General features: G+C 39.6%; 1 protein-coding gene across 2 annotated transcripts in view; it reads right to left on the bottom strand.

The window, feature by feature from the left end:
• HMCN1 (hemicentin 1) overlaps positions 1–23,826 on the bottom strand; it is a 411,512-nt gene that overhangs the window by 49,195 nt on the left and 338,491 nt on the right. Inside the window, exons 70-82 of one of the 2 annotated variants that reach the window (XM_037034954.1) lie at positions 20,683–20,764; positions 19,021–19,157; positions 15,379–15,520; positions 14,172–14,318; positions 13,663–13,788; positions 13,194–13,350; positions 11,939–12,060; positions 11,595–11,759; positions 9,642–9,749; positions 9,084–9,221; positions 8,825–8,959; positions 4,784–5,053; positions 980–1,170 (exon numbers count right to left, since the gene is read on the bottom strand). In XM_037034954.1, coding sequence (XP_036890849.1) covers positions 980–1,170; positions 4,784–5,053; positions 8,825–8,959; positions 9,084–9,221; positions 9,642–9,749; positions 11,595–11,759; positions 11,939–12,060; positions 13,194–13,350; positions 13,663–13,788; positions 14,172–14,318; positions 15,379–15,520; positions 19,021–19,157; positions 20,683–20,764 — 1,920 coding nt within the window. Of the gene's footprint in view, positions 1–979; positions 1,171–4,783; positions 5,054–8,824; positions 8,960–9,083; positions 9,222–9,641; positions 9,750–11,594; positions 11,760–11,938; positions 12,061–13,193; positions 13,351–13,662; positions 13,791–14,171; positions 14,319–15,378; positions 15,521–19,020; positions 19,158–20,682; positions 20,765–23,826 lie in introns of both variants that reach the window. The other variant, XM_037034953.1, reaches the window with a different exon arrangement.

Genomic DNA, 23,826 nt, shown 5'->3' with positions numbered 1-23,826 from the left:
TTCTTTTCTAACTCCTTTGGCTGGCTTCCTCTCAACATTACATTTCAGTGTTGACTGAGATGGGGGAGTGAGGAGAGGTAGACAAAGGTATGCGGGTGATAAATGGTGATGGATGGAGACTTGACTTGGGGTGGTGAACCCACAATACAGTGTACAGATGATGTGTTGTAGAACTGTGCACCTGAAAACTGCATAGTTTTTTTAACCAGTGTCACCCCCAAAAATTCAATAAAAAGGAAAGAAACAAAACAGAAAACCAAATTAAGTCCACCAAATTTACATGAAATTTGGGCATCGTAAAAGGTAAGGAGGTGGAGTAAGATATGTAAAAATGCTCTGAAACTGATTCACATTTTAATCGTGTCTGATGTTTGGGGTCAAATGTGCCACTTTCAAAACACATAACTTTTTTTTTTTTTCAAAACATAACATTCTTAAAGTCATGCGGTATGCACAGACATCTATTTCTCTTCAAGGGGACTGCCGCTGAAAAACTCTGATGCGTTGAGAGCTGTTTTTCTGCAGACTGCTGAGGTCCCACTGGAGAATACTAAATGGATCCGCTAGGACTTCAGTTTTCTTGTCAAAAATTAGCAAGGGTTATTTAAAAACCCTAAAAGACCCCCCAAACTGCTTCACGTATTGCTTAATAATACATCAGACATTCTTACATCTCCATCCTTCTAATCATTCCCACACATGGTTATCAGTATGAAATATAACAAAGGCACTTAGAGAAAATAGATTTCCATTACAATAAAATAACAATTGAGGAAGGAGGCTAGTTATGAGTTCCTATCTATTTTATACTAGTCACAGACCTGGGACATATAATGAAATACGTGTAAAATAAATCTGGTGACTTGAAATGATGAGTATTTTTCTTGCATTATTAAAAATTATATTTTCATGTTATTACAAGGAAGAAGATAAATGAACAAGCTGGCTCCGTGTGTCTATTCATATCTATTACACTTACCACAACATTTTCCAGAATGAGTTCTCCATAGGGTTCAACAGTATATTTTCCTAGCAAGTTAGCTAAAAGAACATTGTCTTTTTTCCAGTTAATTGCTGGTGTGGGGATTCCATCAGCCACACATGGAAAAACAGCTTGTGAATTCTCACTGACCGTGTAGGAGACTTCCATACTTCGGATTCTGGGGGGCACTATGAAGAATTTAAAAAAGACGATCATTTGGAATGTTGAGTTCAGTAATATCTTTATTCATACTGAACCTTAACACACAAGAGTCTCTTTGGAAGGTAATCTTGCTACAAACACTAAAAAATCTACTAAGATGTTGATTTGTTACTATAAAAGCAATCAGGATTTCTGATGCTAGCAAGAAAGATAATGCATTTGAACTTATTTATTACATTTGCAATCAGTTTCTGAGCAAAGGACTTAGAGCAGGGTTGGAAATCGACATCAGACTTTGCTTCCTGACTTTTCTTGCTTGAGTTTCTTGCTCTTTTGCAGTGAAGTAAAAACAAACAAACATACAAGAACAACAAAAACCAAAAACACTTTTACGATTGTATAACTGCTAGATTTGTATCGCAGACATATTGTGAGAACAAACTATGTAAAGGCATCAGCTCAAACACTAAAACATTACCCCGAACTGAACAGCACAAAGTGCTAAAGAGAAGTAATTTATTGTAGTACTTCCCATGTGTTACAACAAATGCAAGTTAAAAGCAGGTCAAGACACTTTACTCAGTTTTTATACTGTCACAGAAGACTTTTTATAGTGATTTCACTACTCTGCTCATTGTGATACCAAATGAGTATTTTTCTTTACAAATATTTTTCTCACAAATATTTCCTGTGCCTCAAATTGTTTTGAACTAGAGTTTAGGCAACAAATATCAATTGAATGTGTTGGTGTACTAAAAAATATCTTAGTGAATGTAAAACTAAGACATTCTAAGGAAAAGTCTTTAAAGTTTTCAGAATACTTGGCTCAAAAAGTAAAAACACCTTCGCTCCCAAAACAATGAACTTTGGAATCATTAAAACATATTAGTGAGAAATGGATCAACCTTAACACTTTTAAAAAGTGACAGCTGGTTTCAGCAAAAATAAACCTGTGTGTAAACTCCAATTTTTCATCCTTTTTATGATATATGAGTAAATATACAAACATATGACTGAATATATGTCTAAACATTACAGATAATATGAAAAACATAAAAACCTAGTTTGCTTAATAGTGCATCATAAATATGCAATTCATTTTTATTAAATTACGCTGTATTTTATGATCTCTTTTATGCTGGTTTACTTGGTGTTGTCACTTCTGCTAGTTGTTACAGAGTTATGGCTATGCCTTTATATTTGAGTTTAGCTTTGGCCACACACCATACATTTTGATATATACTGTCCTTATTTTTATTGTTTTCTAAAGAATCTGAAAATAAAAAACATAAGACATGTTCTTTGACATAACTGTTGATTAGACTGGTGTTTTTTCATTTGCTTGTGGTTGGGGTTTGGGCATTAAAAGTTCATTACTCGTTTCTAGCTTTATTGAATTGCAGTCATGAATTGTGGCCTTTAAAAAAAATCATAGTGATTTCTTTGTTGTTTGGTATCTGGTCTATTTTGGTAAATTGTCTACAACTACTTGAGAAAAAGGGAGTATTGTTTATTTATTAGTCCCTTATTTATGAAGGGGCTCATGTATATTAATTAATTCAACTATATTAACTGAAAGCACGTATAAATCAGGAAAGGAGTTTAGAAAACTCACAAATGATCATTTTGGGCTAAATAATTCATTTATCCATTAGAAGTGATTTCATTGAACTTTTACTGTAACTATTAAGTTGTAGGATATTCAAATATAGATGAAACATAAAAAATAGCTTTTCACAGATTTTTGAAAAAAGTGGACGCTCATCATTAAAAGAAGAATAATATTTTTTAAAGATTTTATTTATTCATTTTAGAGTCATGAGGAAGGGAGGGAGAAAGAGAGGGAGTGAAACTCAAAGTATGGTTGCCTCTAGCACACCCCACACTGGGGACCTGGACTGCAACCCAAGCATGTGCCCTGACTGGGAATCAAACCAGCAATGCTTTGGTTCGCAGGCCTGCACTCAATTAATTCACTGAGTTACACCAGCCAGGTGAAAGATTTACAGGAACTAGTATAAAGGACACATGGACAACAACTAAGGGGGGTGAAAATGGGAGGGAGGTGGGGAGCCCTGGGGGGGGATGGGTTGGGATGGGAGTAAAAGACAGAAAACTGTACTTGAACTACAATTAAATTAAAAAAAAGAAGAAATGTAGCCCTGGCTGGCGTAGCTCAGTGGATTGAGCGCGGGCCTGCGAACCAGACAATCGCGGTTCGATTCCCGGTCAGGGCACATGCCTGGGTTGCAGGCCGATTCCTTGCAGGCTAACTACCAGCAGGGGATGCACAAAAGGCAACCATACATTGATGTTTCTCTCCCTCTCTCCTTCCCCTCTAAAGATAAATAAATAAATAAAATATTTTTAAAAAAAGAAGAAGAAATGTTACGAGAACAAGAAACATAAACATCTGGGATCAGAATTTCTGATTTTCTGTGATATATTTCCATATATAATCTCTTTAAGCTTCAGTTTTCGTATGTGAAAAGGGGATAGTATTAATCTCTAATGGATGCTGAGAGAATTAAATCAGGTCATTAGTGTAAGCAAGTACATGCTTAGAAAGGGTCAGCTATTAATATTAAAGTTTTTAACTTTAAACTTTGAATAAAAAAAAGAATAATAGTATTATTACTGAAACTAATAATATTACTAGTACTAACAATACTACTGAAATTGGTAGTTAGAAACAATTTGATTTGCTTATCGTTTCCTACCACCGATACTAATAGTTATTCTATCTTTAGTTTTACAATATGCATTATCAACGAAAATGTTTCCATGCTGATCTTTAGAAATTTTGCTAGTTGCATACAAAGAAAAGAAGGTGTTTTTTCTTCTGTTATAAAAATATACACGTACCTTATGACCTCACCTTTAAATGGAACCTAATCAACAAAACAAACAAGTAGGCAAAATATAACGAGAGACGGAAATTAAGAACAATCTGACGGTAGTAACCAGAGGAAAGGTGGGAGAGGTCAATAGGGGGGAAAGGCGGGAGGGTTTTCAGGATCAACTGTAAAGGATGCATGGACAAAACCAAGGGGGTGTGGAAGTGGGGGAGGGGAAGTGGGGATGCCTGGGGTAGTAGGGAGTCCTGGGGGGTAAATGCAGACAACTGTACTTGAACAACAGTCAAATAATTAAAAAGTACATGTAAATATCTACTACTTTAAAACAATGAGCCAAATAGATCTCTAATGCTCATCAAGTTCACACTGTATTTATAATGCCGATCATGTTGATTAGTTTTGCGCCAAGATGACTTTCAACTTGAGAAGTAAAGCAGAGAGTCACCAACACACATGGACTCTTCATAAGAAAAAGTATAGACCCCAATAACCACAGTATGACGGGATTATTGGCAACACAATAATTATCTTGGTTGTATTAATTAAATCTCTCCTTCTCACTCACATGTGCTCACACACAAATAAAGAGTGCCCACAGAAAACAGATGTGAAGGGCAAGTGTACCTACACCGTACATGTGTGCATGCATGCACACGCACACGCCATATTTTGAATTGCTGGTTTTGCATGGTTTTGATTTTCACCAGATGTGTTCTCAGCAGTCTTTTCTCTTTGCCATGGTAATGCAGCAGATTGAAATAATTTACATGAAACCACCTACCCTGGACAGTGAGCTTGGTGCTGGAGCTGCGTGATCCTGCCACGTTGGCTGCCGTGCACGTGTACTGGCCGGCGTCCTTGGGCTGAGCGAATGCTATCTGTAGAGCCCCAGAGCTGAGGATGCGCTGGCGAACTGATTCCACAACTGCCTGGCCGTCTTTATGCCACGTAATGCCAGGTGGTGGGAGGCCGTCTGCCTCACACGGTAGTGTGATGGGCTTGTCCACGGCAATGACGTATTCCTTTGGATGGGGGCTGATGACTGGAGGAACTAAAAGATACAGAGTTCCAATTTGATCTTAAAGGCATGAGTGTGCCGTTTATACACCACAGTACCGCTCCAGAAAAGCGAAGTCACGTGGATAAGAAACAAAATCCTGACTTTAGCCAGTTATCATCAAAGGGGCCACTAGAGGTAGCTTTTATGAGTTCATTTCAGAAAATTATTCTCTATAGATTTAGCAAGTTAAACAATAATCAATTTAAAATAAGGCTATACATAACCCTGGCTGCTGTGGCTCAGTGGACGGAGTGCTGGTCCAAGAACCTAAGGGTCACTGGTTCAATTCCCAGTTGAGGCACATGCCTGGGTTGCAGGCCAGGTCCCCAGCATGGGGCGTGTGAGAGGCAACCACACACTGATGTCTCTCTCCCTCTCTTCTTCCCTTACCCCTTTCTAGAAATAAATAAAATATATATTTTAAAAAGTCTATAAACATATTCCCAAATGACTGCATATGCAGAAAATTTAGGCTCTGTTGACAAAGGCACTTTCTTTTTTTTTTATTTAAATATTTTTATTTATTTATCTTTAGAGGGGAAGGGAAGGAGAGAGGGAGAGAAATATCAATGTATGGTTGCCTCTGCCAAGGATACACAATGTATCTTGTGTCCCCTGCCAGGAACTGGCCTGCAACCCAGGCATGTGCCCTGACTGGGAACCGAACCGCGATCCTCTGGTTTGCAGGCCCGTGCTCAATCCACTGAGCTACACCAGCCAGGGCGGCACTTTCTTTAACATATATGTATTGTGTGATTCACGTTAGCTACTTAAACTTTCAAAATAGATCCCTTCAAAATTTATAAATTATTTAACTTTACTCATGCATTTTCCACAGTGCTTACTGTGGTATCTCACATATAGTGGCCATATTTAATGAAGTATTGTTTGAATGAATGACTAAATGAATGAACGGATCATGGAAAAAATTATGTAGATAAAAATCTTCCCACTTCTTTGGAAAAACTGTGGAAGGGCTTATGACGAGGATTTCTCTTCCTAGTGTTTCCAATAGGTTGATTACCCCTTAGGTACTGGCCTGGATATTCTATGGAGACTTAAAGACATACTCAGTACGTATGAGAGAACAACCTACAAAAAGCATGTAAGAAAGAAAAGGATGACACACTCCCTTAAGTCCAGAGACAGTGACAAGTTGCAGAGACAACCATCAAGGTAAAAATACCCCTTTAAGTGTGTGGGTGCAAAACAATCCTCTGAAACATCTACCGCCAATTTTAAAATCCTTGGGAGAAAAGGCCAAAACTATTCATTGTTGCTCCATGCCGACAAAGAAATGAAATCAGAAACAAGAGATCTCTGAGAACTCCACTCTCCCAAGTCATGCCCTGTGTATGACAAGAGGCTGTGGAGACAGGGTCAACTATATAGAGACCAAATCTNCAATCCTCTGAAACATCTACCGCCAATTTTAAAATCCTTGGGAGAAAAGGCCAAAACTATTCATTGTTGCTACATGCCGACAAAGAAATGAAATCAGAAACAAGAGATCTCTGAGAACTCCACTCTCCCAAGTCATGCCCTGTGTATGACAAGAGGCTGTGGAGACACGGTCAACTATATAGAGACCAAATCTTAGGGTGCACTAGTGGTGATGAGTAAAACAGAATCACCAAGTTGTGGGAAAACATGACTAAGCATGTGGAAAGGATCTATACCAACCAAAATTATTTGGTTGAATTTGTGCTTGCAATTACATACTGTATCTGCAAGGAGAGGTTGTATGCAGAATTTTCCATGTCTCCTGAGTGTGTGATTATCTTGGGTTGCGTCTGGGATGTTGAAATGCTATTAGTTGTTTAACGTGCTTCTTTGCCCCATAACTGCTTGTATCAATAATTTTAAACAATTAGTGAAAACAAAAGGCCCTTCAAATCTGGAAATGTTCTTTTCCATGACCTGTATGTTGCTAAAATCAATGAGTCTTCCTTGGTCCTTATCCTACTTGACCTCTCACTGGCAGTCAACAAATCCGTCCTCTTGCTTCTTGACACACTCTCTTCTCCCAGCTACCCCCTAGTTTTTCTCCCACATTTTGCCCTCTCCTTTATTTTTTCCAGTGCCCTCTCCTTTCTTAAGGCCCTAAACAATGCAGTGTCCCAGGGCTTTGTCCTTAGCTCTTTGCTATCCAAATTCTCAACCAGACTTCTGAGTTAAAACACACTAATTACTTCCTAATTTATGTGTTAGACTCTATACTTTCTCCCATGAGCCCTGAATTCATAAATATTCAACTGTTTTTCAACATCTCCACTAGGATTTCTCATAGTTTCCCACATTTAACATGATTAAACACAAACCATGGTTTTTCTCCTCTGAAACCAGCTCCTCCTCTCTCATTCCCTGTGGCACCATTATCTGCTCACTAGCTCAAGCCAAAAGCCCAGGAAACATTAATTCTTCTGTTTTCCTAACCTCCCAAATCAGATTTATCAGCAATCATGGCAATTACGCTTCCACAGATATTCTGAACCCATACCTGTTTTCATTAACTCTTGCAACTCAAACACCTACCCCAACTCCTGGTCAGACCAAATACCCTGTGTAGCTGAGTTTAATAGTTCTTCCAGCTCCAGTCTTGCCTGTTCTCTAGACTATGATCTATGTAGCAGCACAAGAAATTGTCCTAAATGCAAATCCGAGTCTTGTTTAAAGGCTTCCCATGGCATAGAGAATGGAATCGAACCATTCTCTGGTCGTTCTCCATGTATTGGCCCTGCCTGCTTTTCTGATAGTCCTCACACTTTGTCAGCCTTCCCATCATGCATCACTGTCTAGCTGCATTGGCAAGCTTCCTTTCTTACTCTCTCTGGCCTTTGGGCATTGCACAAACCATGAAACTCTGCCACCTTTAGGTGACTGAGCTCCTCAGCCAAGCTTCAGCTTATGTGGGACCCTCTCAGAGAAGCTACTTTAGCCACTAAAGTGGTCCCCACATTTCCCCACTATTTTCTATCTCGGCCTTTCCCCACCTCTGCCTAGCACATATCAGATTTGATAATTATTTCATTTATTTGGTAGTTCAGCTGTTTTTCCTCTTTTGTATTATAAGGGAAGAATCATGTCTGTAATATTCAGTGTATTTCTACTTACTATCCCAATAAATATGTGTTGAAAAATACAAAGAAACTAGATTTACAATCTGCAAGTGAGTTTTACCATAGTCATTAATTCACCATAAGGATATCACACTATAAGGAAATTCAAAACCAGCTAATGCAAATTCAATCACTCGGAACCCATTTAGTGCATTTTCTTGTTTACAGCAGCAGTGCATAAGACATAAAAATCATATGAAGCAAATAGCAGTGAAATGTGACCCCCCCCCCCCCGATTGTCTTGGGAACAATTTTTTCCCATCAAGTTGGTTTAACTGCAGTTAAGATTTGTTTTTCTAAAGTCGATATTATAATCTAATGTTGCATACTGTATTCAGGGTAGTATTATGGAGAGAATGGTTTTAAAAATCACCTGAAATATGAGCTGCAGTGAAATGGACTTCCAAAGGGAGGCTCAGAGAAGTTCAGAATATGGTGAGTTTCCTTATTACAAACAATGCAAACGCCCCGCCCCCCCCATCCCGAAACATGACATTTTCCTCTTCACTCGTAAGTGTCACACAAAAGCAATAAGGGGATGTGAACTAAGAATGTTGAGAAGTCTTTTAGATACACGAATTGTGCTATTCCTGGTTGCCAGTGCCTTTTCAGGGAAGACATAGAGGTTTGGTTTGGGGGGTACCTTGAACATTTAGCTTGATTTTGCCCAAGGCCGTGCCAGCCGGACTCTGAGCCACGCACATGTAAATGCCAGCATCTTCTCTGACAGCTCTGGAGATCTGCAAGCCGCCACTGGGAAGAACTACGTGGCTTTTGCCTACATCACAGTAACAAAAGCAGAGCAAGAAGAATGTTTATTTTCATGAGTGAAATCACACCAACTTCTCCATTAGAACACACCACAGAGCCATGGTGTTCTTGATAGAAACAGGGGTAGGTACCTGAAGTAAGGACATTGATGCCTTCCTTTTGCCAAGTGATGAGAGGGCTAGGTGTCCCTGTTGCTTCACACGGTAACAAAATGGGATTGTTTAGAATGACGTCTAGTTCACTTGGCTGAGGCTGAATGGTTGGAGGCTCTAGAAGAACCAGTCAATAGAAATATAAGCGATAGCAGAACAGTCTCCAGCAGCCATGAGGTTAAACGTGCCCACATTCAGAATTCTGAGACTCTAGTGACTTGACTGTCCCAGGAAAAAGTGAATATGGGCTATATGACACTTTTTGAGTCTTGCTACGATAGCCAGTTTCCATGAGAAGACCAGAAACAGGAAGAGAGCATCACAATTCAGGAAGAAAAATAATTTGGGCATTGTTCTGTGGGGTTTGCTATCTGTGGGTTGTCTTTAGTTGATTGAAGACTATCTACCAGGCTTTCTTATTCTCTACAGAGTACCGTGGTTCAGAGTTCTAGGCAGCATCACATTCCAAGAATAAACATGACACAATGAAACACAAACACCCCATCAAGTTTTCAATGAGAAAATAGTCTTCCATACCCTGGACACGAAGGGTCACATGTCGATGGGCAGAGCCAGCTGCATTCCTGGCAACACACGTGTATCTTCCGGCGTGGCTTAGTTCAGTGGCAAGTATTTCAATGGTTCCTGAAGAGAAAAAAGTTTTCATGCATAGCGTAGCTCTGCTCCTCTGGTTCAATAAACTGTCTCTCTGTCTGTCTTTCATGTTTTCACCCTCATAGCACAGTAGTGCTTGGCTTATATTCATACTTGTGCCCCTGAAGTTTCCAGCAAAGTACTTTTAAAATCATTATTAGTTGTGCTCCTGATGTAGCTGTCCACTTGGTTTGCTTTTGTTTTAGGTATGGTTATTAATAACTCTGAGTTTGCTGTCAGGGGTGGGAGGAGAAGGGGGAAGAAGGTACAGAGAATAAGTAGCATAGACGGTTAGGTGAAAAATAGACGGGGGGAAGGCAAGAATAGTACGGGAAATATAGAATCTAAAGAACTTGTGACATATGGACATGAACTAAAAGGGGGCAAGGGGGGAGGCGGTGTGCAGGGTAGAAGGGAATGAAGGGGGGGAATGGGACCACTGTAATGGCATAATCAATAAAACATTAAAAAATCATTACTAGCAGCTTCATTGAAGCAACATTTACATACCATAACATTCACCTATTTAGTTGTGCGACTGCCTCCAAATCTAGTTTTATAATATTTGCACTTCCCTAAAAAGAAATCTCAACCTATATAGAGTCGATCCTCACTTCCAACCCCAGCCCTGGCAATTGTTAATCTACTTCCTGTCTTTATGTCTTCGACTTTCAGAACATCTACAGATGGAAGCACATAAGTCTTTTGTGTCTGACATCTTTCACTGTGAGCACAGGGTCTGAGTCTCATCTGTTCTAGCCTGTGTCAGTGTTTTTGGTCCACTTTCTTGCTAAATAGAATTCCATTGCATGGATTATACACATTTTGCTAAGCCATTCACCAGATGATGGCCAATTGAACTGTCTCTATTTTTGTCTATTACGGATTAGACTGTATGAACATTCGCACACAAGTTTTGTGTGGACACATGTTTTCATTTCTGGGAGTAGATACCTAGGCACGGAGTTGCTGGGTCACGTGGTAACTCTGTTAAACATTTTCTTAGCATACTGCTTCATGCCAAAAGGTAGTTAATGTATGTCTTATTATTTTAATTGCTACCAATTTATACAGGTTTCTGAGAAAGCAAAAATACTTTGTTTCGAAAGCCAAGTCCCATCTTGCGAACTAATCTTCCATATTGCCCTTCTATTGAAGAAATAAACAAACTCTTTTAAAACAATATGCACACACTCACAAAGCCCCAGACTATTAGTTGTTACATTAGTTTCTCTCTAGTGTATCTCCTCAGTGCAGGATGCATTTTCAGAAACACCAATATGAATTATCTATATTTTCATAAAGATAATTTTTTTACTCTTATTAAATTTTCCATATTTTTATAATCCATGGCTACCACCACCAACAAATCATCCATCATAGCACTTATCACCCAGCCTTACCTGCTAAATTATACAATGAAAGCGAGAACCTGTCCTAGTTTTTCAGCCACTGAAACTTAGTGGAATATTTTAGGCACGGAATGCTTGTTAAATAAGTAGACATTCTGTTTGGCCCATGGAAGAAATGTGGTCTACTCAAAGTTAACCACTGAACTTGTTAAGACTTAGCCTTCATAAATATGCAACTGAAATTCCAGTGATCATGCTTATTATACTCAGATCAGTCTCAGATATTGCTATTTTGTTTTCAGACTATTTTCTCCTTTATTCCTTAGTTCCTCTTCCCATTTGAATTGCATTTTTTTCCAGCTGCCTAAGTCCAGAAATGCAGATATATATTATTATTTTATTTTGGTGGAAAAAAAGCCAGGCGAGGCCACCCATTCACAGTTAATCCAATCAACAGATGCATGAGCATGGGGCTGGGTCTTACCTGAGGATTGAATTCTATAGCCATCCCCTCTGGGAAGCAGCCTTATGCCATTTTTCATCCAGTGAATTGAGGGAAATGGAACTCCTGAAGTGGTGCAGGTAATTACGGTCGGGGTGTGTTTGGTTACCAAGAAGTCTGTAGGCTCGTCAGCTATGGAAGGGGGAACTAAAACAACAATAACAACACAAAAATAGAAAACTCCATGTTTGCAAGTCCTCCTTATACATCTTTCTTTGTCTACACTGAAAGTACATGTTAAGTAAGAGAAGAAGGAAGCCCTCCTGTGAGTCTGGAATGACGAAATGGTATCAGGGTCACTTCCATCACCTCCTAAGCCGGTCTACCTTGGACGGTGAGATCCACAGTCTTCCTGTCCTCTCCAGCCTCGTTTGTCACAGTGCACTCATAAGTTCCAGTGTCCTCCACAGAAGGGGAAATAATGACCAGTGAACCCGAAGAAAGGAGCCTGGAGGAAAGATTTTTAAGCAGTGAGATACTAGGTATCAGTTTCCATAACGTTTCCAGTGGGTTCAGTAGAGTGCCATGCTGTGAAAGGAGGGAAATGGAACTCCTTCTTCCTGTTGAAATGAGTATCATTTCTCTGAGACTGCAGTTATCAGGCTTTAAGTTGATGAGGCAGTGGGTTAATGGGGCATTGACTTTGACATTGACAGGAGACAGTGGGCAGAAGGAGTGTCTGAAGGAGAAATCTTCATCTTCTGAATGCTCACAGCATTGACAGAATAGAAATAATTGGATCGAATGGGAACATATTTGACATGGTGTGTTTTTTTTTTTAATTCAAGGGCATTGTATATTTTTCACATTGTGTGTACTTTCAAGTTACTCAACTCCAATCCCAAAAGATTCAAATGGTGAGAAAGAGGGATATTTTAAGTGAAACACTCCTCGCTTCCCATTTCCTGGCGTATTAGAGTTGATTTTTGTCTAAGTAGATCTTTTCAAAGAGAACATTTTTTTTTAGGGACTATTGCAAACCCTTTGACAAGAGAACTCTCTGTTAACTTAATTGAGATACAAAAAATGATGCTCCTTTGGAACATCAGGAATTCCTAGTGACATGAAGTTAACATTTAAAAAGCATGCATTGCCATTTTAAGAGGTATAGTAGTAAAGCCAGAAAAATGCAAAAAATTGCAGAAAATGCTGTTTTTCCTTCCCATGCACACTGCCAAATAACTAAGTTGCACTTCAAGGTGTAAAATTTGATTGCATTGTTTTTTCGGAAAATTTCTCTTTTGTACCAAGTGATGTTATCATTCTTTGTCTTTATAAAATTCTAAACAGTGCTAAAAGAAAAAAAAGCAGAACAGAAACCTAACCCTGTAGACTTCACTAACAGTTATCCACAGGGCTTCTGGATAGAAAGGGTGCCTCTATGACTCAAAAAAAGATTTTAAGTTGGGAAACTAATTCCATATAAAGAAAAAATAAATACTTTCTACACACTAGCTAAATTTTCATACTTTATATGTTATCTGTTGTCTCCATTGCTAGAGTTACAATATTAATTATTTTAAACAACTATTTCTGTAAATATTGAATAGTAGGTGAATCTTCCATTAAAGTGTTTCTCACCTGTAGGAATTCTGATTTTGATCCACGTTAAGAAGATGCTCATCTTTTCTCCAGCTGACTGATGGTTTTGGGATTCCAGTGGCCTCACAAGCCAGAGTCGTTTGAACATTTACTGTTACAGTGATGTTGGTAGGACCCCGAGCAATAGAAGGAGGAACTGAAACAGTCACCAAATAAGAGGGAAGTACATTCAGCAAAACGTACACCAATCTGAAGTATTTCTGCCTTTGTGACATCAATCCCTGGTAATGTGTCTCACAGTTCCAAAAATGACATGGTTCTGTGAATGTAAATGGTGCCGTGAGGGTGCTATTTATAATAACGAGAAAAGGTGGGTCATGCCTGTTCATAACACAGGGTGATACATTTAAAGAGCCTTGGGTATCAAGGTCGTTATGATCTTCCTGGATTAGGCTATCAAAGAACACGTGAGCCCAAGGTTGGATGCTATTCATAAAAGCGTATTTACCATGGACTTGTAAATCTATCCGCCTGCGGTCTGTCCCGGCAACATTGGTGGCCATGCACACATACCGCCCAGTGTCAGTGACGTGTGCTGACTGGATATGAAGGGATCCATTTTCCAAGATGGAGTGTCTATAAGAAAGGTCACAGTGAGGTCCCCCAAATGAGCCTTTCCTGATTCTTCACATTTTAACTGAGAACACTTTCAAAGACTTTAGGAAATCCATTTCTAGTGTTTTTCCTGCTTCAGAAACTCACACTATCCTGGTGGGGAAAAGGGATCTTCGGTGAAGCTGCCCAGCAGATGGGCTTCTGATCTCGGAAGGATTATACCATTATGTTTTGGGTGTCGGTCTTAACAGTTATGCTTTTAAAATACTAGGTTTTAATTTTCATATTCAGGTGAAGAGACTAATTCTAATATAACAAGACCAAAACAAAGCATTAGGAAAAAAGATTCAAGGATTTGTATTCCAGTTCCGACAGTATTCTTCACCCCTTTTCAGAGCTGTTACCTTGTGTGATTGCCAGAGAAAATGGCTCCGTCCTTTCTCCACGTTATCCTCGGGGCTGGCACGCCATCGGCAAGGCATTCCAAGACGGTTGACTTGTTTAAGTGAAGGACAAGACTCTGGGGGCCACTCCTGATGTTTGGGGGAACTGTACAAGAGACGCATGCGGAGGACTTCATTTATGTTAATAACACACCCTGCACTGAGACTTTGAAGCAGTAATACAAGATGAGCTTTGAGTCACATGTACAACTTTGCCCACAGTTAGTTGAGGTTAATACAAATAAAATCAGGGTTTTATTCCTAAAATATTGTTCAAAAGACTTTGTGTTTAAAAATAAAGAGTAGACGAGGAACGGGGAATCTAAATCCCTGATATGGTGTGTGAAATCTGGCTTTGTACGAGAGGGGCTTGAATAAAAATCAGCTCTAGTCTGATGCAAATTAAAGATGATATTTCTTATTTCTCTTTGGCCAAATAATGGTCAGAGAATGTTAACACTGGCACCCCTTCACTTCAAATAAAGAACAGAAAGTGGGCTGTTTTAACAAAAAGCACATCTGTGATTAATCAGGCAAGTCTCAGAGCGTGTATTTTATTAATCATTGACTGCATATGGGAATAGAAACCCTGAATTTTAATTTTAGTAGTAGAGAGATTAGTTGTGTGGGTCACCCAATATCCTGTGAAGTTTCATATATCAAAAACCCAAAGGGACTGTTTGGGGAGAAAAATCTGTATTATCTTTCTGAAGTTTGGCAGAGTTTAGTGTTTAGATTTTATATTTGATAAAATTGTAATTCTATGGCGGGCTCTGTCTAGCACACACACACACCGAAACACTAACATCAATAAAAGTGAACTAAATAATAGGCCACTTGCCATTTGAAGATTTAGTGTATTAGTATGAACTTCCTTAATGGCTCTGATTTGAATGACACAAAACACCAGGACATGCTGATAACTGAACATATATTATCCTCCAAGATCAAGTAATATATCTTTAATTCTTTTTGAAATTGAGTTAGTTTGACAACAGTTACAACACACATACTACATGTTGCCTTTTTCAAAAGAAATAAGATCATCATAAGAATTAATGTAATATACTCATAAAACCCCCCAAAGTTTATCTATTTGAATGCCCAGTTTGGTTAAAAATTTGGTTAAATTTTTAAATCGAGAGGCAATGAGTAATTTTCCTTACCATTCACAGTGAGAATAAATTCTCTCATAGTCTTCCCTGCAATGTTGCTGGCAACACAGGTGTAATTGGCTGCGTCATCCAGCTCTGCATTATTTATCTGCAAGTATCTCCCTCCGGATAAGATTCGTACTCGAGGTGTTGCCTGGACTCAGCAAGTAAAATTTATCATTGAAACGTCAGGAGGAGGAAGTAAAATATTTCTTTATAAGATCAAAAGTAACCGTCACAAATTGTATCTTCCAGTATGCTTTGTCTGTCCCCCGCCCCTACACACACTGTCCTGGTGTCAGGAAATGGGGAAACCATTTTTGTGAGTGGGGTTAAGGCAAAGGTGTAATAAATGTCCTCAGTCCTCTTGGCCTCACGAACCACCCCAGGGCAGGCAGGTGAGTCCAGCTGGGCCCATCAGAACCCTCTGCAGCACTCTGCTTTAAATGCTGATGAATCAGGCCCATTTTCTCCACTAGAATCCCTGGTAGTGAGGATGACATAAGCCTGGCAGCAGCCTTACCACCATGTGGGAACAGTGTGTTCTGACTCTGAGGCGAAGCAAGCAGGAGATTCGGAGAAAGGACACAGATACTTGATTACATAATTAGAGCCCGTGGTTCTAGCAATACCGCAAGCCCAGGTTCATACACTGTAGCTACCACATACCTTTTAAAAAAATATTTACGTTGGTTTGAGTTTGAATTCTGTCGCTTACCATGGAAAGCCTTCTGACAAGTAAATCGACTTTGGTTAACTTATGAGAAACATTTATCCTCTGACATTTTTAAAATAAGTAAATATATGATTTCAGTTTGCAAATATTTATTTATTCTATGTCTAGGCATGAAACCAAAAATCAAGAAAACAGAGAGACAATTACATTTAACCTCCCCTATTAAATCCAATTGGGAAAACAGATGTAAACAAATTATTTTGTATACATTAAAATGCACGATGCTTATAATCATTAAAAAATGCCAGGTAGCGTCAGAGACAGACTATTTTCTGGCTGTGCCAGAAACTACTTCAGGAAGAGCCCAAAGAAGGTTTTTCTACCATATGGGCTCTATCCCAGATAGATGCATATTTCTAATGAAAAAAGTTGTTCGCACTAAAATATGCAGTACAGATCCACTATTTTTAAACTGCACGCATTTTCTCTAGGAGATGTTAGTGATAACATTTTATTACCTCTGATAGGAATAAGTGATTTCTTAAAGAAACATGGTAAGTTCTATAAAACATTTCAATTTTTATATAGGGACAGCCGAGTTTTCGGCCAATTACAGTTTTCAGAGTTGATTCTTAGAATGTCTTTCTCCCACGAACGTCGTAAGTCCTGCTAACTTCCGCCAGGTCTCACTGCAGTTTCCCCTGGTTCTCTCCCCATTGAGTATCGGCGATTCCTCCGAGTTGCTTTCCTTCCTCAGACAGAATGTCATTCTCAGCGGAGGACCTTGGTTTCTACTCCCTGGAGAAAATCAAACCCAGGGCCCAAGCTTCTCTCCTCCTCCCACCTTGCGTGTGAACGTCACCTTCCCTTCTATTTTCCCATTTTGTAAAGGAAGGTCAGCCCTTCTATCCAAGGGTAATTTTGTCACCTGGGACTATGGTGTCATGCCCTTCCCCTCCAACTCACTTTGTCTTGTTTATTCCTCCTTCTCTCTCCTAAATCTCCAGTCTCTTTCTTTCAGTAAATAAAACGACGTAGATCTCTTCTGTACTATTTAATGGTGAGTCTACGATGATTTCTGATTCCTCTTGTTCTTTAACTTCCCCAACAATTATAACCTGCCCTCTGCTTTGACCACTGTTCAGATCTTCGGTCACATCTCTGTATTCCCAAAGCCAGTGGACACAACGACTTTGTATCCTAACCTGGTCTCAACCTCTCCCTCTCTTTCCCTGCTTTCTGTACACCAGTGTCTCCTAGGTTTCATCCTGTCTCTCTGAGTCTTCCTACTCAGTCCCATTCACTTTCTTCTTCCTTGTTCACCTTGAATTTGTCAGTGTTGCTTCAGGCTTTTTTCTCATTAACTGGGCTTCTTACCCTGTAACCTTTCTGGTCGACCTCATACAAACCTAAGGCACCAACAAGAAGCCATGGCAGGAGGACTACCAACTCAAAAACTTAAATGAAATATGGACCCATACTCCTTAATGCTTTTCAGAATCTCCACTTGCATGATATATAGGGAATTCGAACTCAAAATACCTAAAACTAAACTCTTCTTTGTTTTTGTAGTTGGTGAACCCACTCACATCACTTGGTCATATCTGAGACTAGCCTGATCTCTTTCATCATCAAGTTCACAGCCTCTATCCAGGTACCTAATGGTCCGGAGTGAAACGCGCACGTGAAAACAAGACTGTGCAGGAAAAGTCAGAGCGTGAAAGGCTTGGTGATAAGCTGGACAGTTTAACCCGAATCCTGAAATCTATGAAAACTCATCGGAGAATTTGAATCGAGGTCTACTTCAGTCATACTTAGTCATTTTCCTGTAATTGGTTTGTCTGTGCCATCACCTGGGATCGAACCCCCATCTTCTTTCTCATCCAACGTGTACCCATCGGTTAAAACTGGACTAACCCACCCTTTCCAAGAGGAGCCACTGAGCTGTTCCTTACCTTTCAGTCCGGGTGACTTGTTTTTCCTCTCTGTTTCCGTAAATACTGTATGTCCCTCTGACATGTAATTCAGCATCAGTGTCTACTCTGTAAGCTTTGATTTATTTGTGTACCTTTTCGGAGTCTGTGAGCTACTCTCAGGAGCTACTCTTATTAGCAATCACAGCACTTAGCACCAGCAGGCATGCAATGAATAGAGAAACTGAGGCAGGGGCAGGTAAGTGATGTACATAATGATGTAACCTGACTCACTCTCGAAATCCAGTCTCTGGGGTTCAGTGTGGTTTGGTGGTGATGGAATCTTTCTCCCTTAGGTGTTAGCAGACATAATCTCCTTTATAATTAGGCGCTGTGTCCCACAATAGGTTATACTAACAGGACAGGGAAGGACAAAGGAGGGTAAAAAGCTAAGAAACTACAATGATAAGGACAATGAGAATACTCAAAGTCAAGATTTTGAGCCAGCCCTAAAAGGCTCCTTAGGATCCTGGCCGTAACACCCCAGGACAGCAGACAGGTACTGGGTGAACGTGGGAAGCTTTAGACCCAGTAACTTTGTTCTTCAAGGATTCCAGCCTGAGATCGCACAGATTCTTGGAGTTACTCTTGAGGTCCAAGAGTACTCTTGGGATATTTAGTAACAGGTTTGCCATAGAGACTTGGCGGGACAGGTCAGTTCTTTTCTAACTTGGAAGGTTTCTTCTATCTCAAGTGTAGAAACAGCTGCAGGTTTTAAATACAACTTTGATCCATAGGCTCCAGGAGGTACATTCTTTAGCCAATTTACATAGCGTCTGAACCCAAACACCTATAACTAGTTACTAACTAGTTACTTTTGACCCATAACTAGTTACTAACCACCCTAGTGAAGGTTGAGAAAAGAAGGCTGATCAAAGGACGCTGGGCCCACCCCTGTATGGTGGGATAACTAGTAGCCTGATGTTTGGTTTTGTCTACCTAACAAGGACTCCACAGCTGATTTTTTTTTTCCTCAGAATGAATCTGGAATTTAGCAAGACTCACCTGTAACCATTCTCCATTTTTAAGCCACGTGATTACAGGTGGGGGCACTGCCTCCGATTTGCATTCCAAGGTCACTTGTCTGTTCCGTAGCACCGTGAAATCCTGGGACCCCTCAGTTCCAGCGATGTTAGGGGGTACTGGGTGTGAGAAAAAGTACACCAAAGGTTTTCAATGACTGAGATGTAAAATGATCTGAATTATAATAGGTAATCAACAAATGCTGCTTCTGCTATGGAAAATAAAAGGCATAAACTTAAAACATTACTTAATTTAGCCCTGGCTGGCGTGGCTCAGTGGATTGACTACTGGCCTGTGAACCAAAGGGTCACTAGTCTGATTCCCAGTCAGGGCACGTGCCTGGGTTGCAAGCCAGATCCCAACTGGGGTGCGCTTGAGAGGCAACCGCACAATGATTTTCCTCTCCCTCTCTCCCTCCCTTCCCTTCTCTAAAAATAAATAAATAAAATCTTCAAAAAATTACTCAACTTATAGTACAAATGATTACAACTAATGGCATGTGTTTTTATCTTCCTCAGTACTTTTACATACATTAAGTAATGACATTCTTTCCACAGCCACATGAATCATAAGTAATATAACCCCACTAATATCACTGTTTAACACGTAAAGAAACTGAGGCACAAAGAAGGGATCCCCTGTCCAGGAATACACTTGGTAATGGTTTTCTCTGAACATTTAGATTTCGAAACTACTAAATTGGGGTCTATCAAATTACCCAGAAATATACATAGTTTTCTTTATATGTAGAACTGTATCTTTTTAATGTAACTCATGACGCACAACCTATACGCCACAGTGGCAGGTCCAACTTGTGGGGAGGGCAGGAGCGTGGAGGATGACACGTCGGCATTACACTGACCCTGCCGTCTGCATGGCCTAGTCACGTGCCCATGAGAATGAGAGCAAAGTAGGCTCAGTGTTTAAACAGCTCCTCTCCACGAAGAAGATTCCCAGTGCCATGCCAAAATGCACCTGGTCCAGCTTTTTAGAAGGTCATTTGACCTTAAATGCGTGTGTGTGTATGTCTGTGTAAATAAGCAAGACATTTATCAGAATAAAATAAAGGAAGAAATAGGGCGATGTGTATGTACAAAGAAGCCTATAACAATGTGGCTTATATTGGTGAAAACATAGAAATAGCCTAAATATCCAAAGATAATAGGAAGTGGATTAAATAAATGATGGCACATCCATTACATGGAATAATATGTAATCACCAAAAAATAATGTTAGTACATATTTTTGACATGGAAGCATATTCCTTATCCATTAAGTGAGATTACAAACCAGGTTAAATGCTCTATGTTGTATGATCACGTTTCTGTGACAGAATATTAATACGCAAAATGGTCTTCCTTTTGCGTGGTACAATGATGGATTTTTAAAACTTTCTTCCTATCATAATTTACATTCTATTATTTTAAATCAATAAATATGAATTGTTTGTGTAGGAACAAAACCTACTGAACTACTCCATAAGAGCCCTTGATCAGTCAAATATAAGAATGAGATCTGGAAAACAAGTATTTCCTAATGCATAAACACGTCTTATGCTCTGCTGTGAGCTGCCCCACGTTCCCTAAAATACGGCTCCTGCGTAGGGATCTGGCACAATGGACTGCAGAACTCTGCCACATTTACCGTGCACTCTCACTAAATATTCTTTATCATCGTCTCCCGCAGGGCTGGAGGCCAGACACGTGTATCTTCCTGTAACTTCCACCTACAAAACCCAAGTAAGACAGTTACACAATGTCACCACATTGGTTTTGGTGATGAGAACAGACATCCACTGGAACGTGAACGTGCAAATCTCATACCAAGAAAGATTTCACCACAATTAAAATCTAACAAACCACTTTAACATTTGTGATGAGCAAATTCGAATCTGTGTTTTGACAGGGTTTCAGTATTTCACCTCGGCACAATTGCATGTGAGGGACATTTAATGAACTCGGGAAAGGAAGCTATATATAGAACTGAGCACCATACATGACCGACGACTCAAGGTTCACTGAAGAAATAAGTATTTATGAGTCTGAACTTCAGAATGAAAAGTTCAATTGATGTCTTCCCCAAAACAATAAAATAAATGCATAGATTGATAGATAGTGGGTCATTTAAGTAAAGCACATTGATGCTACATTTTGAATTTGCCTTTGACATACGGGACGAAACACAAAGGTTATACTATGTAATTTAGATGAAATAGGATCATGCTGAGGGTAATATCTATTGTTTTCCGACTCACACTAGAAACATTTCTTTAAAAACCCACACGCACAGTTTCCCCCAAAGGGCTGGTTTTTGTTCATACGTTTGATGTTGTGTAGACGGCCTGTGCTTCTGAATGTGTAGAGAATACTCTGCAAAATGGGAGATCTGGCCACTGTGAAAATATGTGTTTTGGAAAAGTAGAAAAACATTGTTTTCATTGATTTTACTACTTGAGTGTTCCTGGTATATGGAGCATTTACACATTTTTACATTCAAAACTGACTTTATAGGTTATGGAAAAACTTTCTGGTAGGCTGCAGAAAAAAATTTAAGACCAGTCTGTGAAGACGAGTATGTTTGGAAAAATACTTAAACACAAGTTTAGGAGAATGGCACTCACTCAGTCCTTCAATTAAGAATTTAAAATGATGTGCTATTGCCTAGAGAATAATTTCTCATCATATTTCCAAAACCTCTGAAAGTCAACTTTTCTGTACCAACTCAATGTATTCCCAAATGACACTTTCCCCTGCACTTGCCCTGACTTAGCCAAACTTCAACCATCACTCCAGTCTACTATTAAATCTTCCCTCCTCCTGGAAATATTTCTGACCACTTATGCCCTTTAAGATAACAGTCATTATTTGCAGCTACATTTTCTAAAATATGTTCTATTCATAGGGCATTTGAAAATTATAGCTCATCAGGGCTTTTTTTTTTCAGAGTAAGCTTTTGCAGAGTTGTCGGGAAGCGTGGCTCCCAGAGGAGCGAAAGGTCCCGTGCATCATTTCCCGAGTCTATTTGGGCAGATGATTCTTCTCTCTTTGGAAGGAGTCACAGACGAGTGCTGGGTGAAGGATGGCTTAGATGCTCTTATCTCTAGGATACATTTTGGAATCTGCAAAATGTCCATCACGTGCCAGGCAATCTGTATGTTATGGATATGTACACGCCAAGACAAAGTTCAAAGAAGTAAGACATAATTCAGTACATGCCACAACAGAGCTGTGCACAACATGTTATGAAAACAGAGGAGCAAAGAGCAGTCTTTATACTCGGTAATAATACATTTCTTACCCCTATCATGTTTTCAATGGTTTTGTTATTTCTTTTCCTAGTTTTATCACACATGTAGTTTTATTTCTTTTTGACAACCAAAAGACTTCTTGGAGGCTCAGAAATGCCTCACTTATTATGTTTGTCTTCTCCACAACAGCTGGAACTTGAAGGTCACCGTTGGACACTCTATGGCACTTTTGTCTTTGGTCGTAACCCAACTTTTCATTTGTGCATTGAAGACCTACTATTATGTGGCCTTAATCTCAACTCTCCAGCTTTATGTACCGTGGTTCCTTCATATTTATAATTCCTTTCTAAATTTAGGATTAATATTCCACATACTTTCCCATCTTCATGCTACTCTTTAGGTTGCAAAAGTCTTTCTCTTCCTTTTTGCCTGTTGAGATGATAACTTTCAAGTGGGTTGAGGGTTTGAGCCGAGTTCTCTCGGGGGGACTACAATGTCTGGTGGAGAGATGAGGGAAGGGGAAAGTGTGCTCTCCTTGGTGTTAGAAGTGAAAAGTGTGCTGAGTTCCCCTGATGGCGCTTTTGAACCAGACCCAGGACTGAGACCCAGCTCCATCGCTGAGCAAGTACTGAGTAAGTACTTGGCAAGTAAGTACCTCATCTCTCTGGGTCTGTTTCTGGATGCGCAGACGGGGACAAGGACACTGCTTCACAGAGTTATCATGAGGGTCACGTCTGTGATAGAGCCCATTGCCGAACATAGGACTGACACGAGTTATAATCCTTGGCTCTCTCATCCAGCTCCCTTTCCTTCCTCTTTCCTCAGTGCAAATGCAAAGAAAATATGACTAAATACTCTGTTATTTTATTTTTAAAGGCGTGATGATTAGGATAACAAGGAGAACAGCAGCAGCAACAACAATCCTAACTGTATTTTAGAATCAGTGGAGGCCTGTGGCACCAGGCCAAGTACGTGAAGTTACATCATCTCTCAATGCCAAGTGTATGAGGTAGCTTTTATCATTGTTTTTACCCTTGGTTTACAGATGAGGGCATTGGGGCACAGTTGGATAATATTGGTAATAGAAGGTTTTCCTTTATCAGAATGGAAGATGATTACACGAACATGTCCCAGACATATTTTTCTCTAATATGTTCACATTTCTGATTAATTTCCTTAAACACAACCTAAAAGCACAGCCAATTTTATTAAGTTAATCATTTTTTGGGAAAAATTGTGTCTCTTCAGATTTTCTTTGAGGCTCCGGTAGGTGTATGTTGAATTGCTTTTTGCCGGTTCCATAAAAGGCTTCACGGTGCAAATTAAGAGCGGTAGGAAATATTTTGCAAGTTCTAGTAACTGTGGGATTTGTGGAAGTTAATGTGCAGATGGCTTTCTTTCTTCTGAGTTTCATATGATACTTCCACTTCTTTTCAGTCACATCGCCTGTGTCTCTACCCCGTCAGGCATATCAGAGAACCGGCGGCCGACCCCTGCTAATGTTCCAAAGACTGGTGATGCATTCAAATTCAAAGGTACAA

Source organism: Sturnira hondurensis, unplaced genomic scaffold (assembly GCF_014824575.4).
Source record: "Sturnira hondurensis isolate 20B ecotype Veracruz unplaced genomic scaffold, ASM1482457v3 Scaffold0022215, whole genome shotgun sequence".
Taxonomy (NCBI): domain Eukaryota; kingdom Metazoa; phylum Chordata; class Mammalia; order Chiroptera; family Phyllostomidae; genus Sturnira; species Sturnira hondurensis.
Note: the sequence above shows the minus strand (reverse complement) of the source record. Positions and strands in the feature narration are given on the sequence as shown.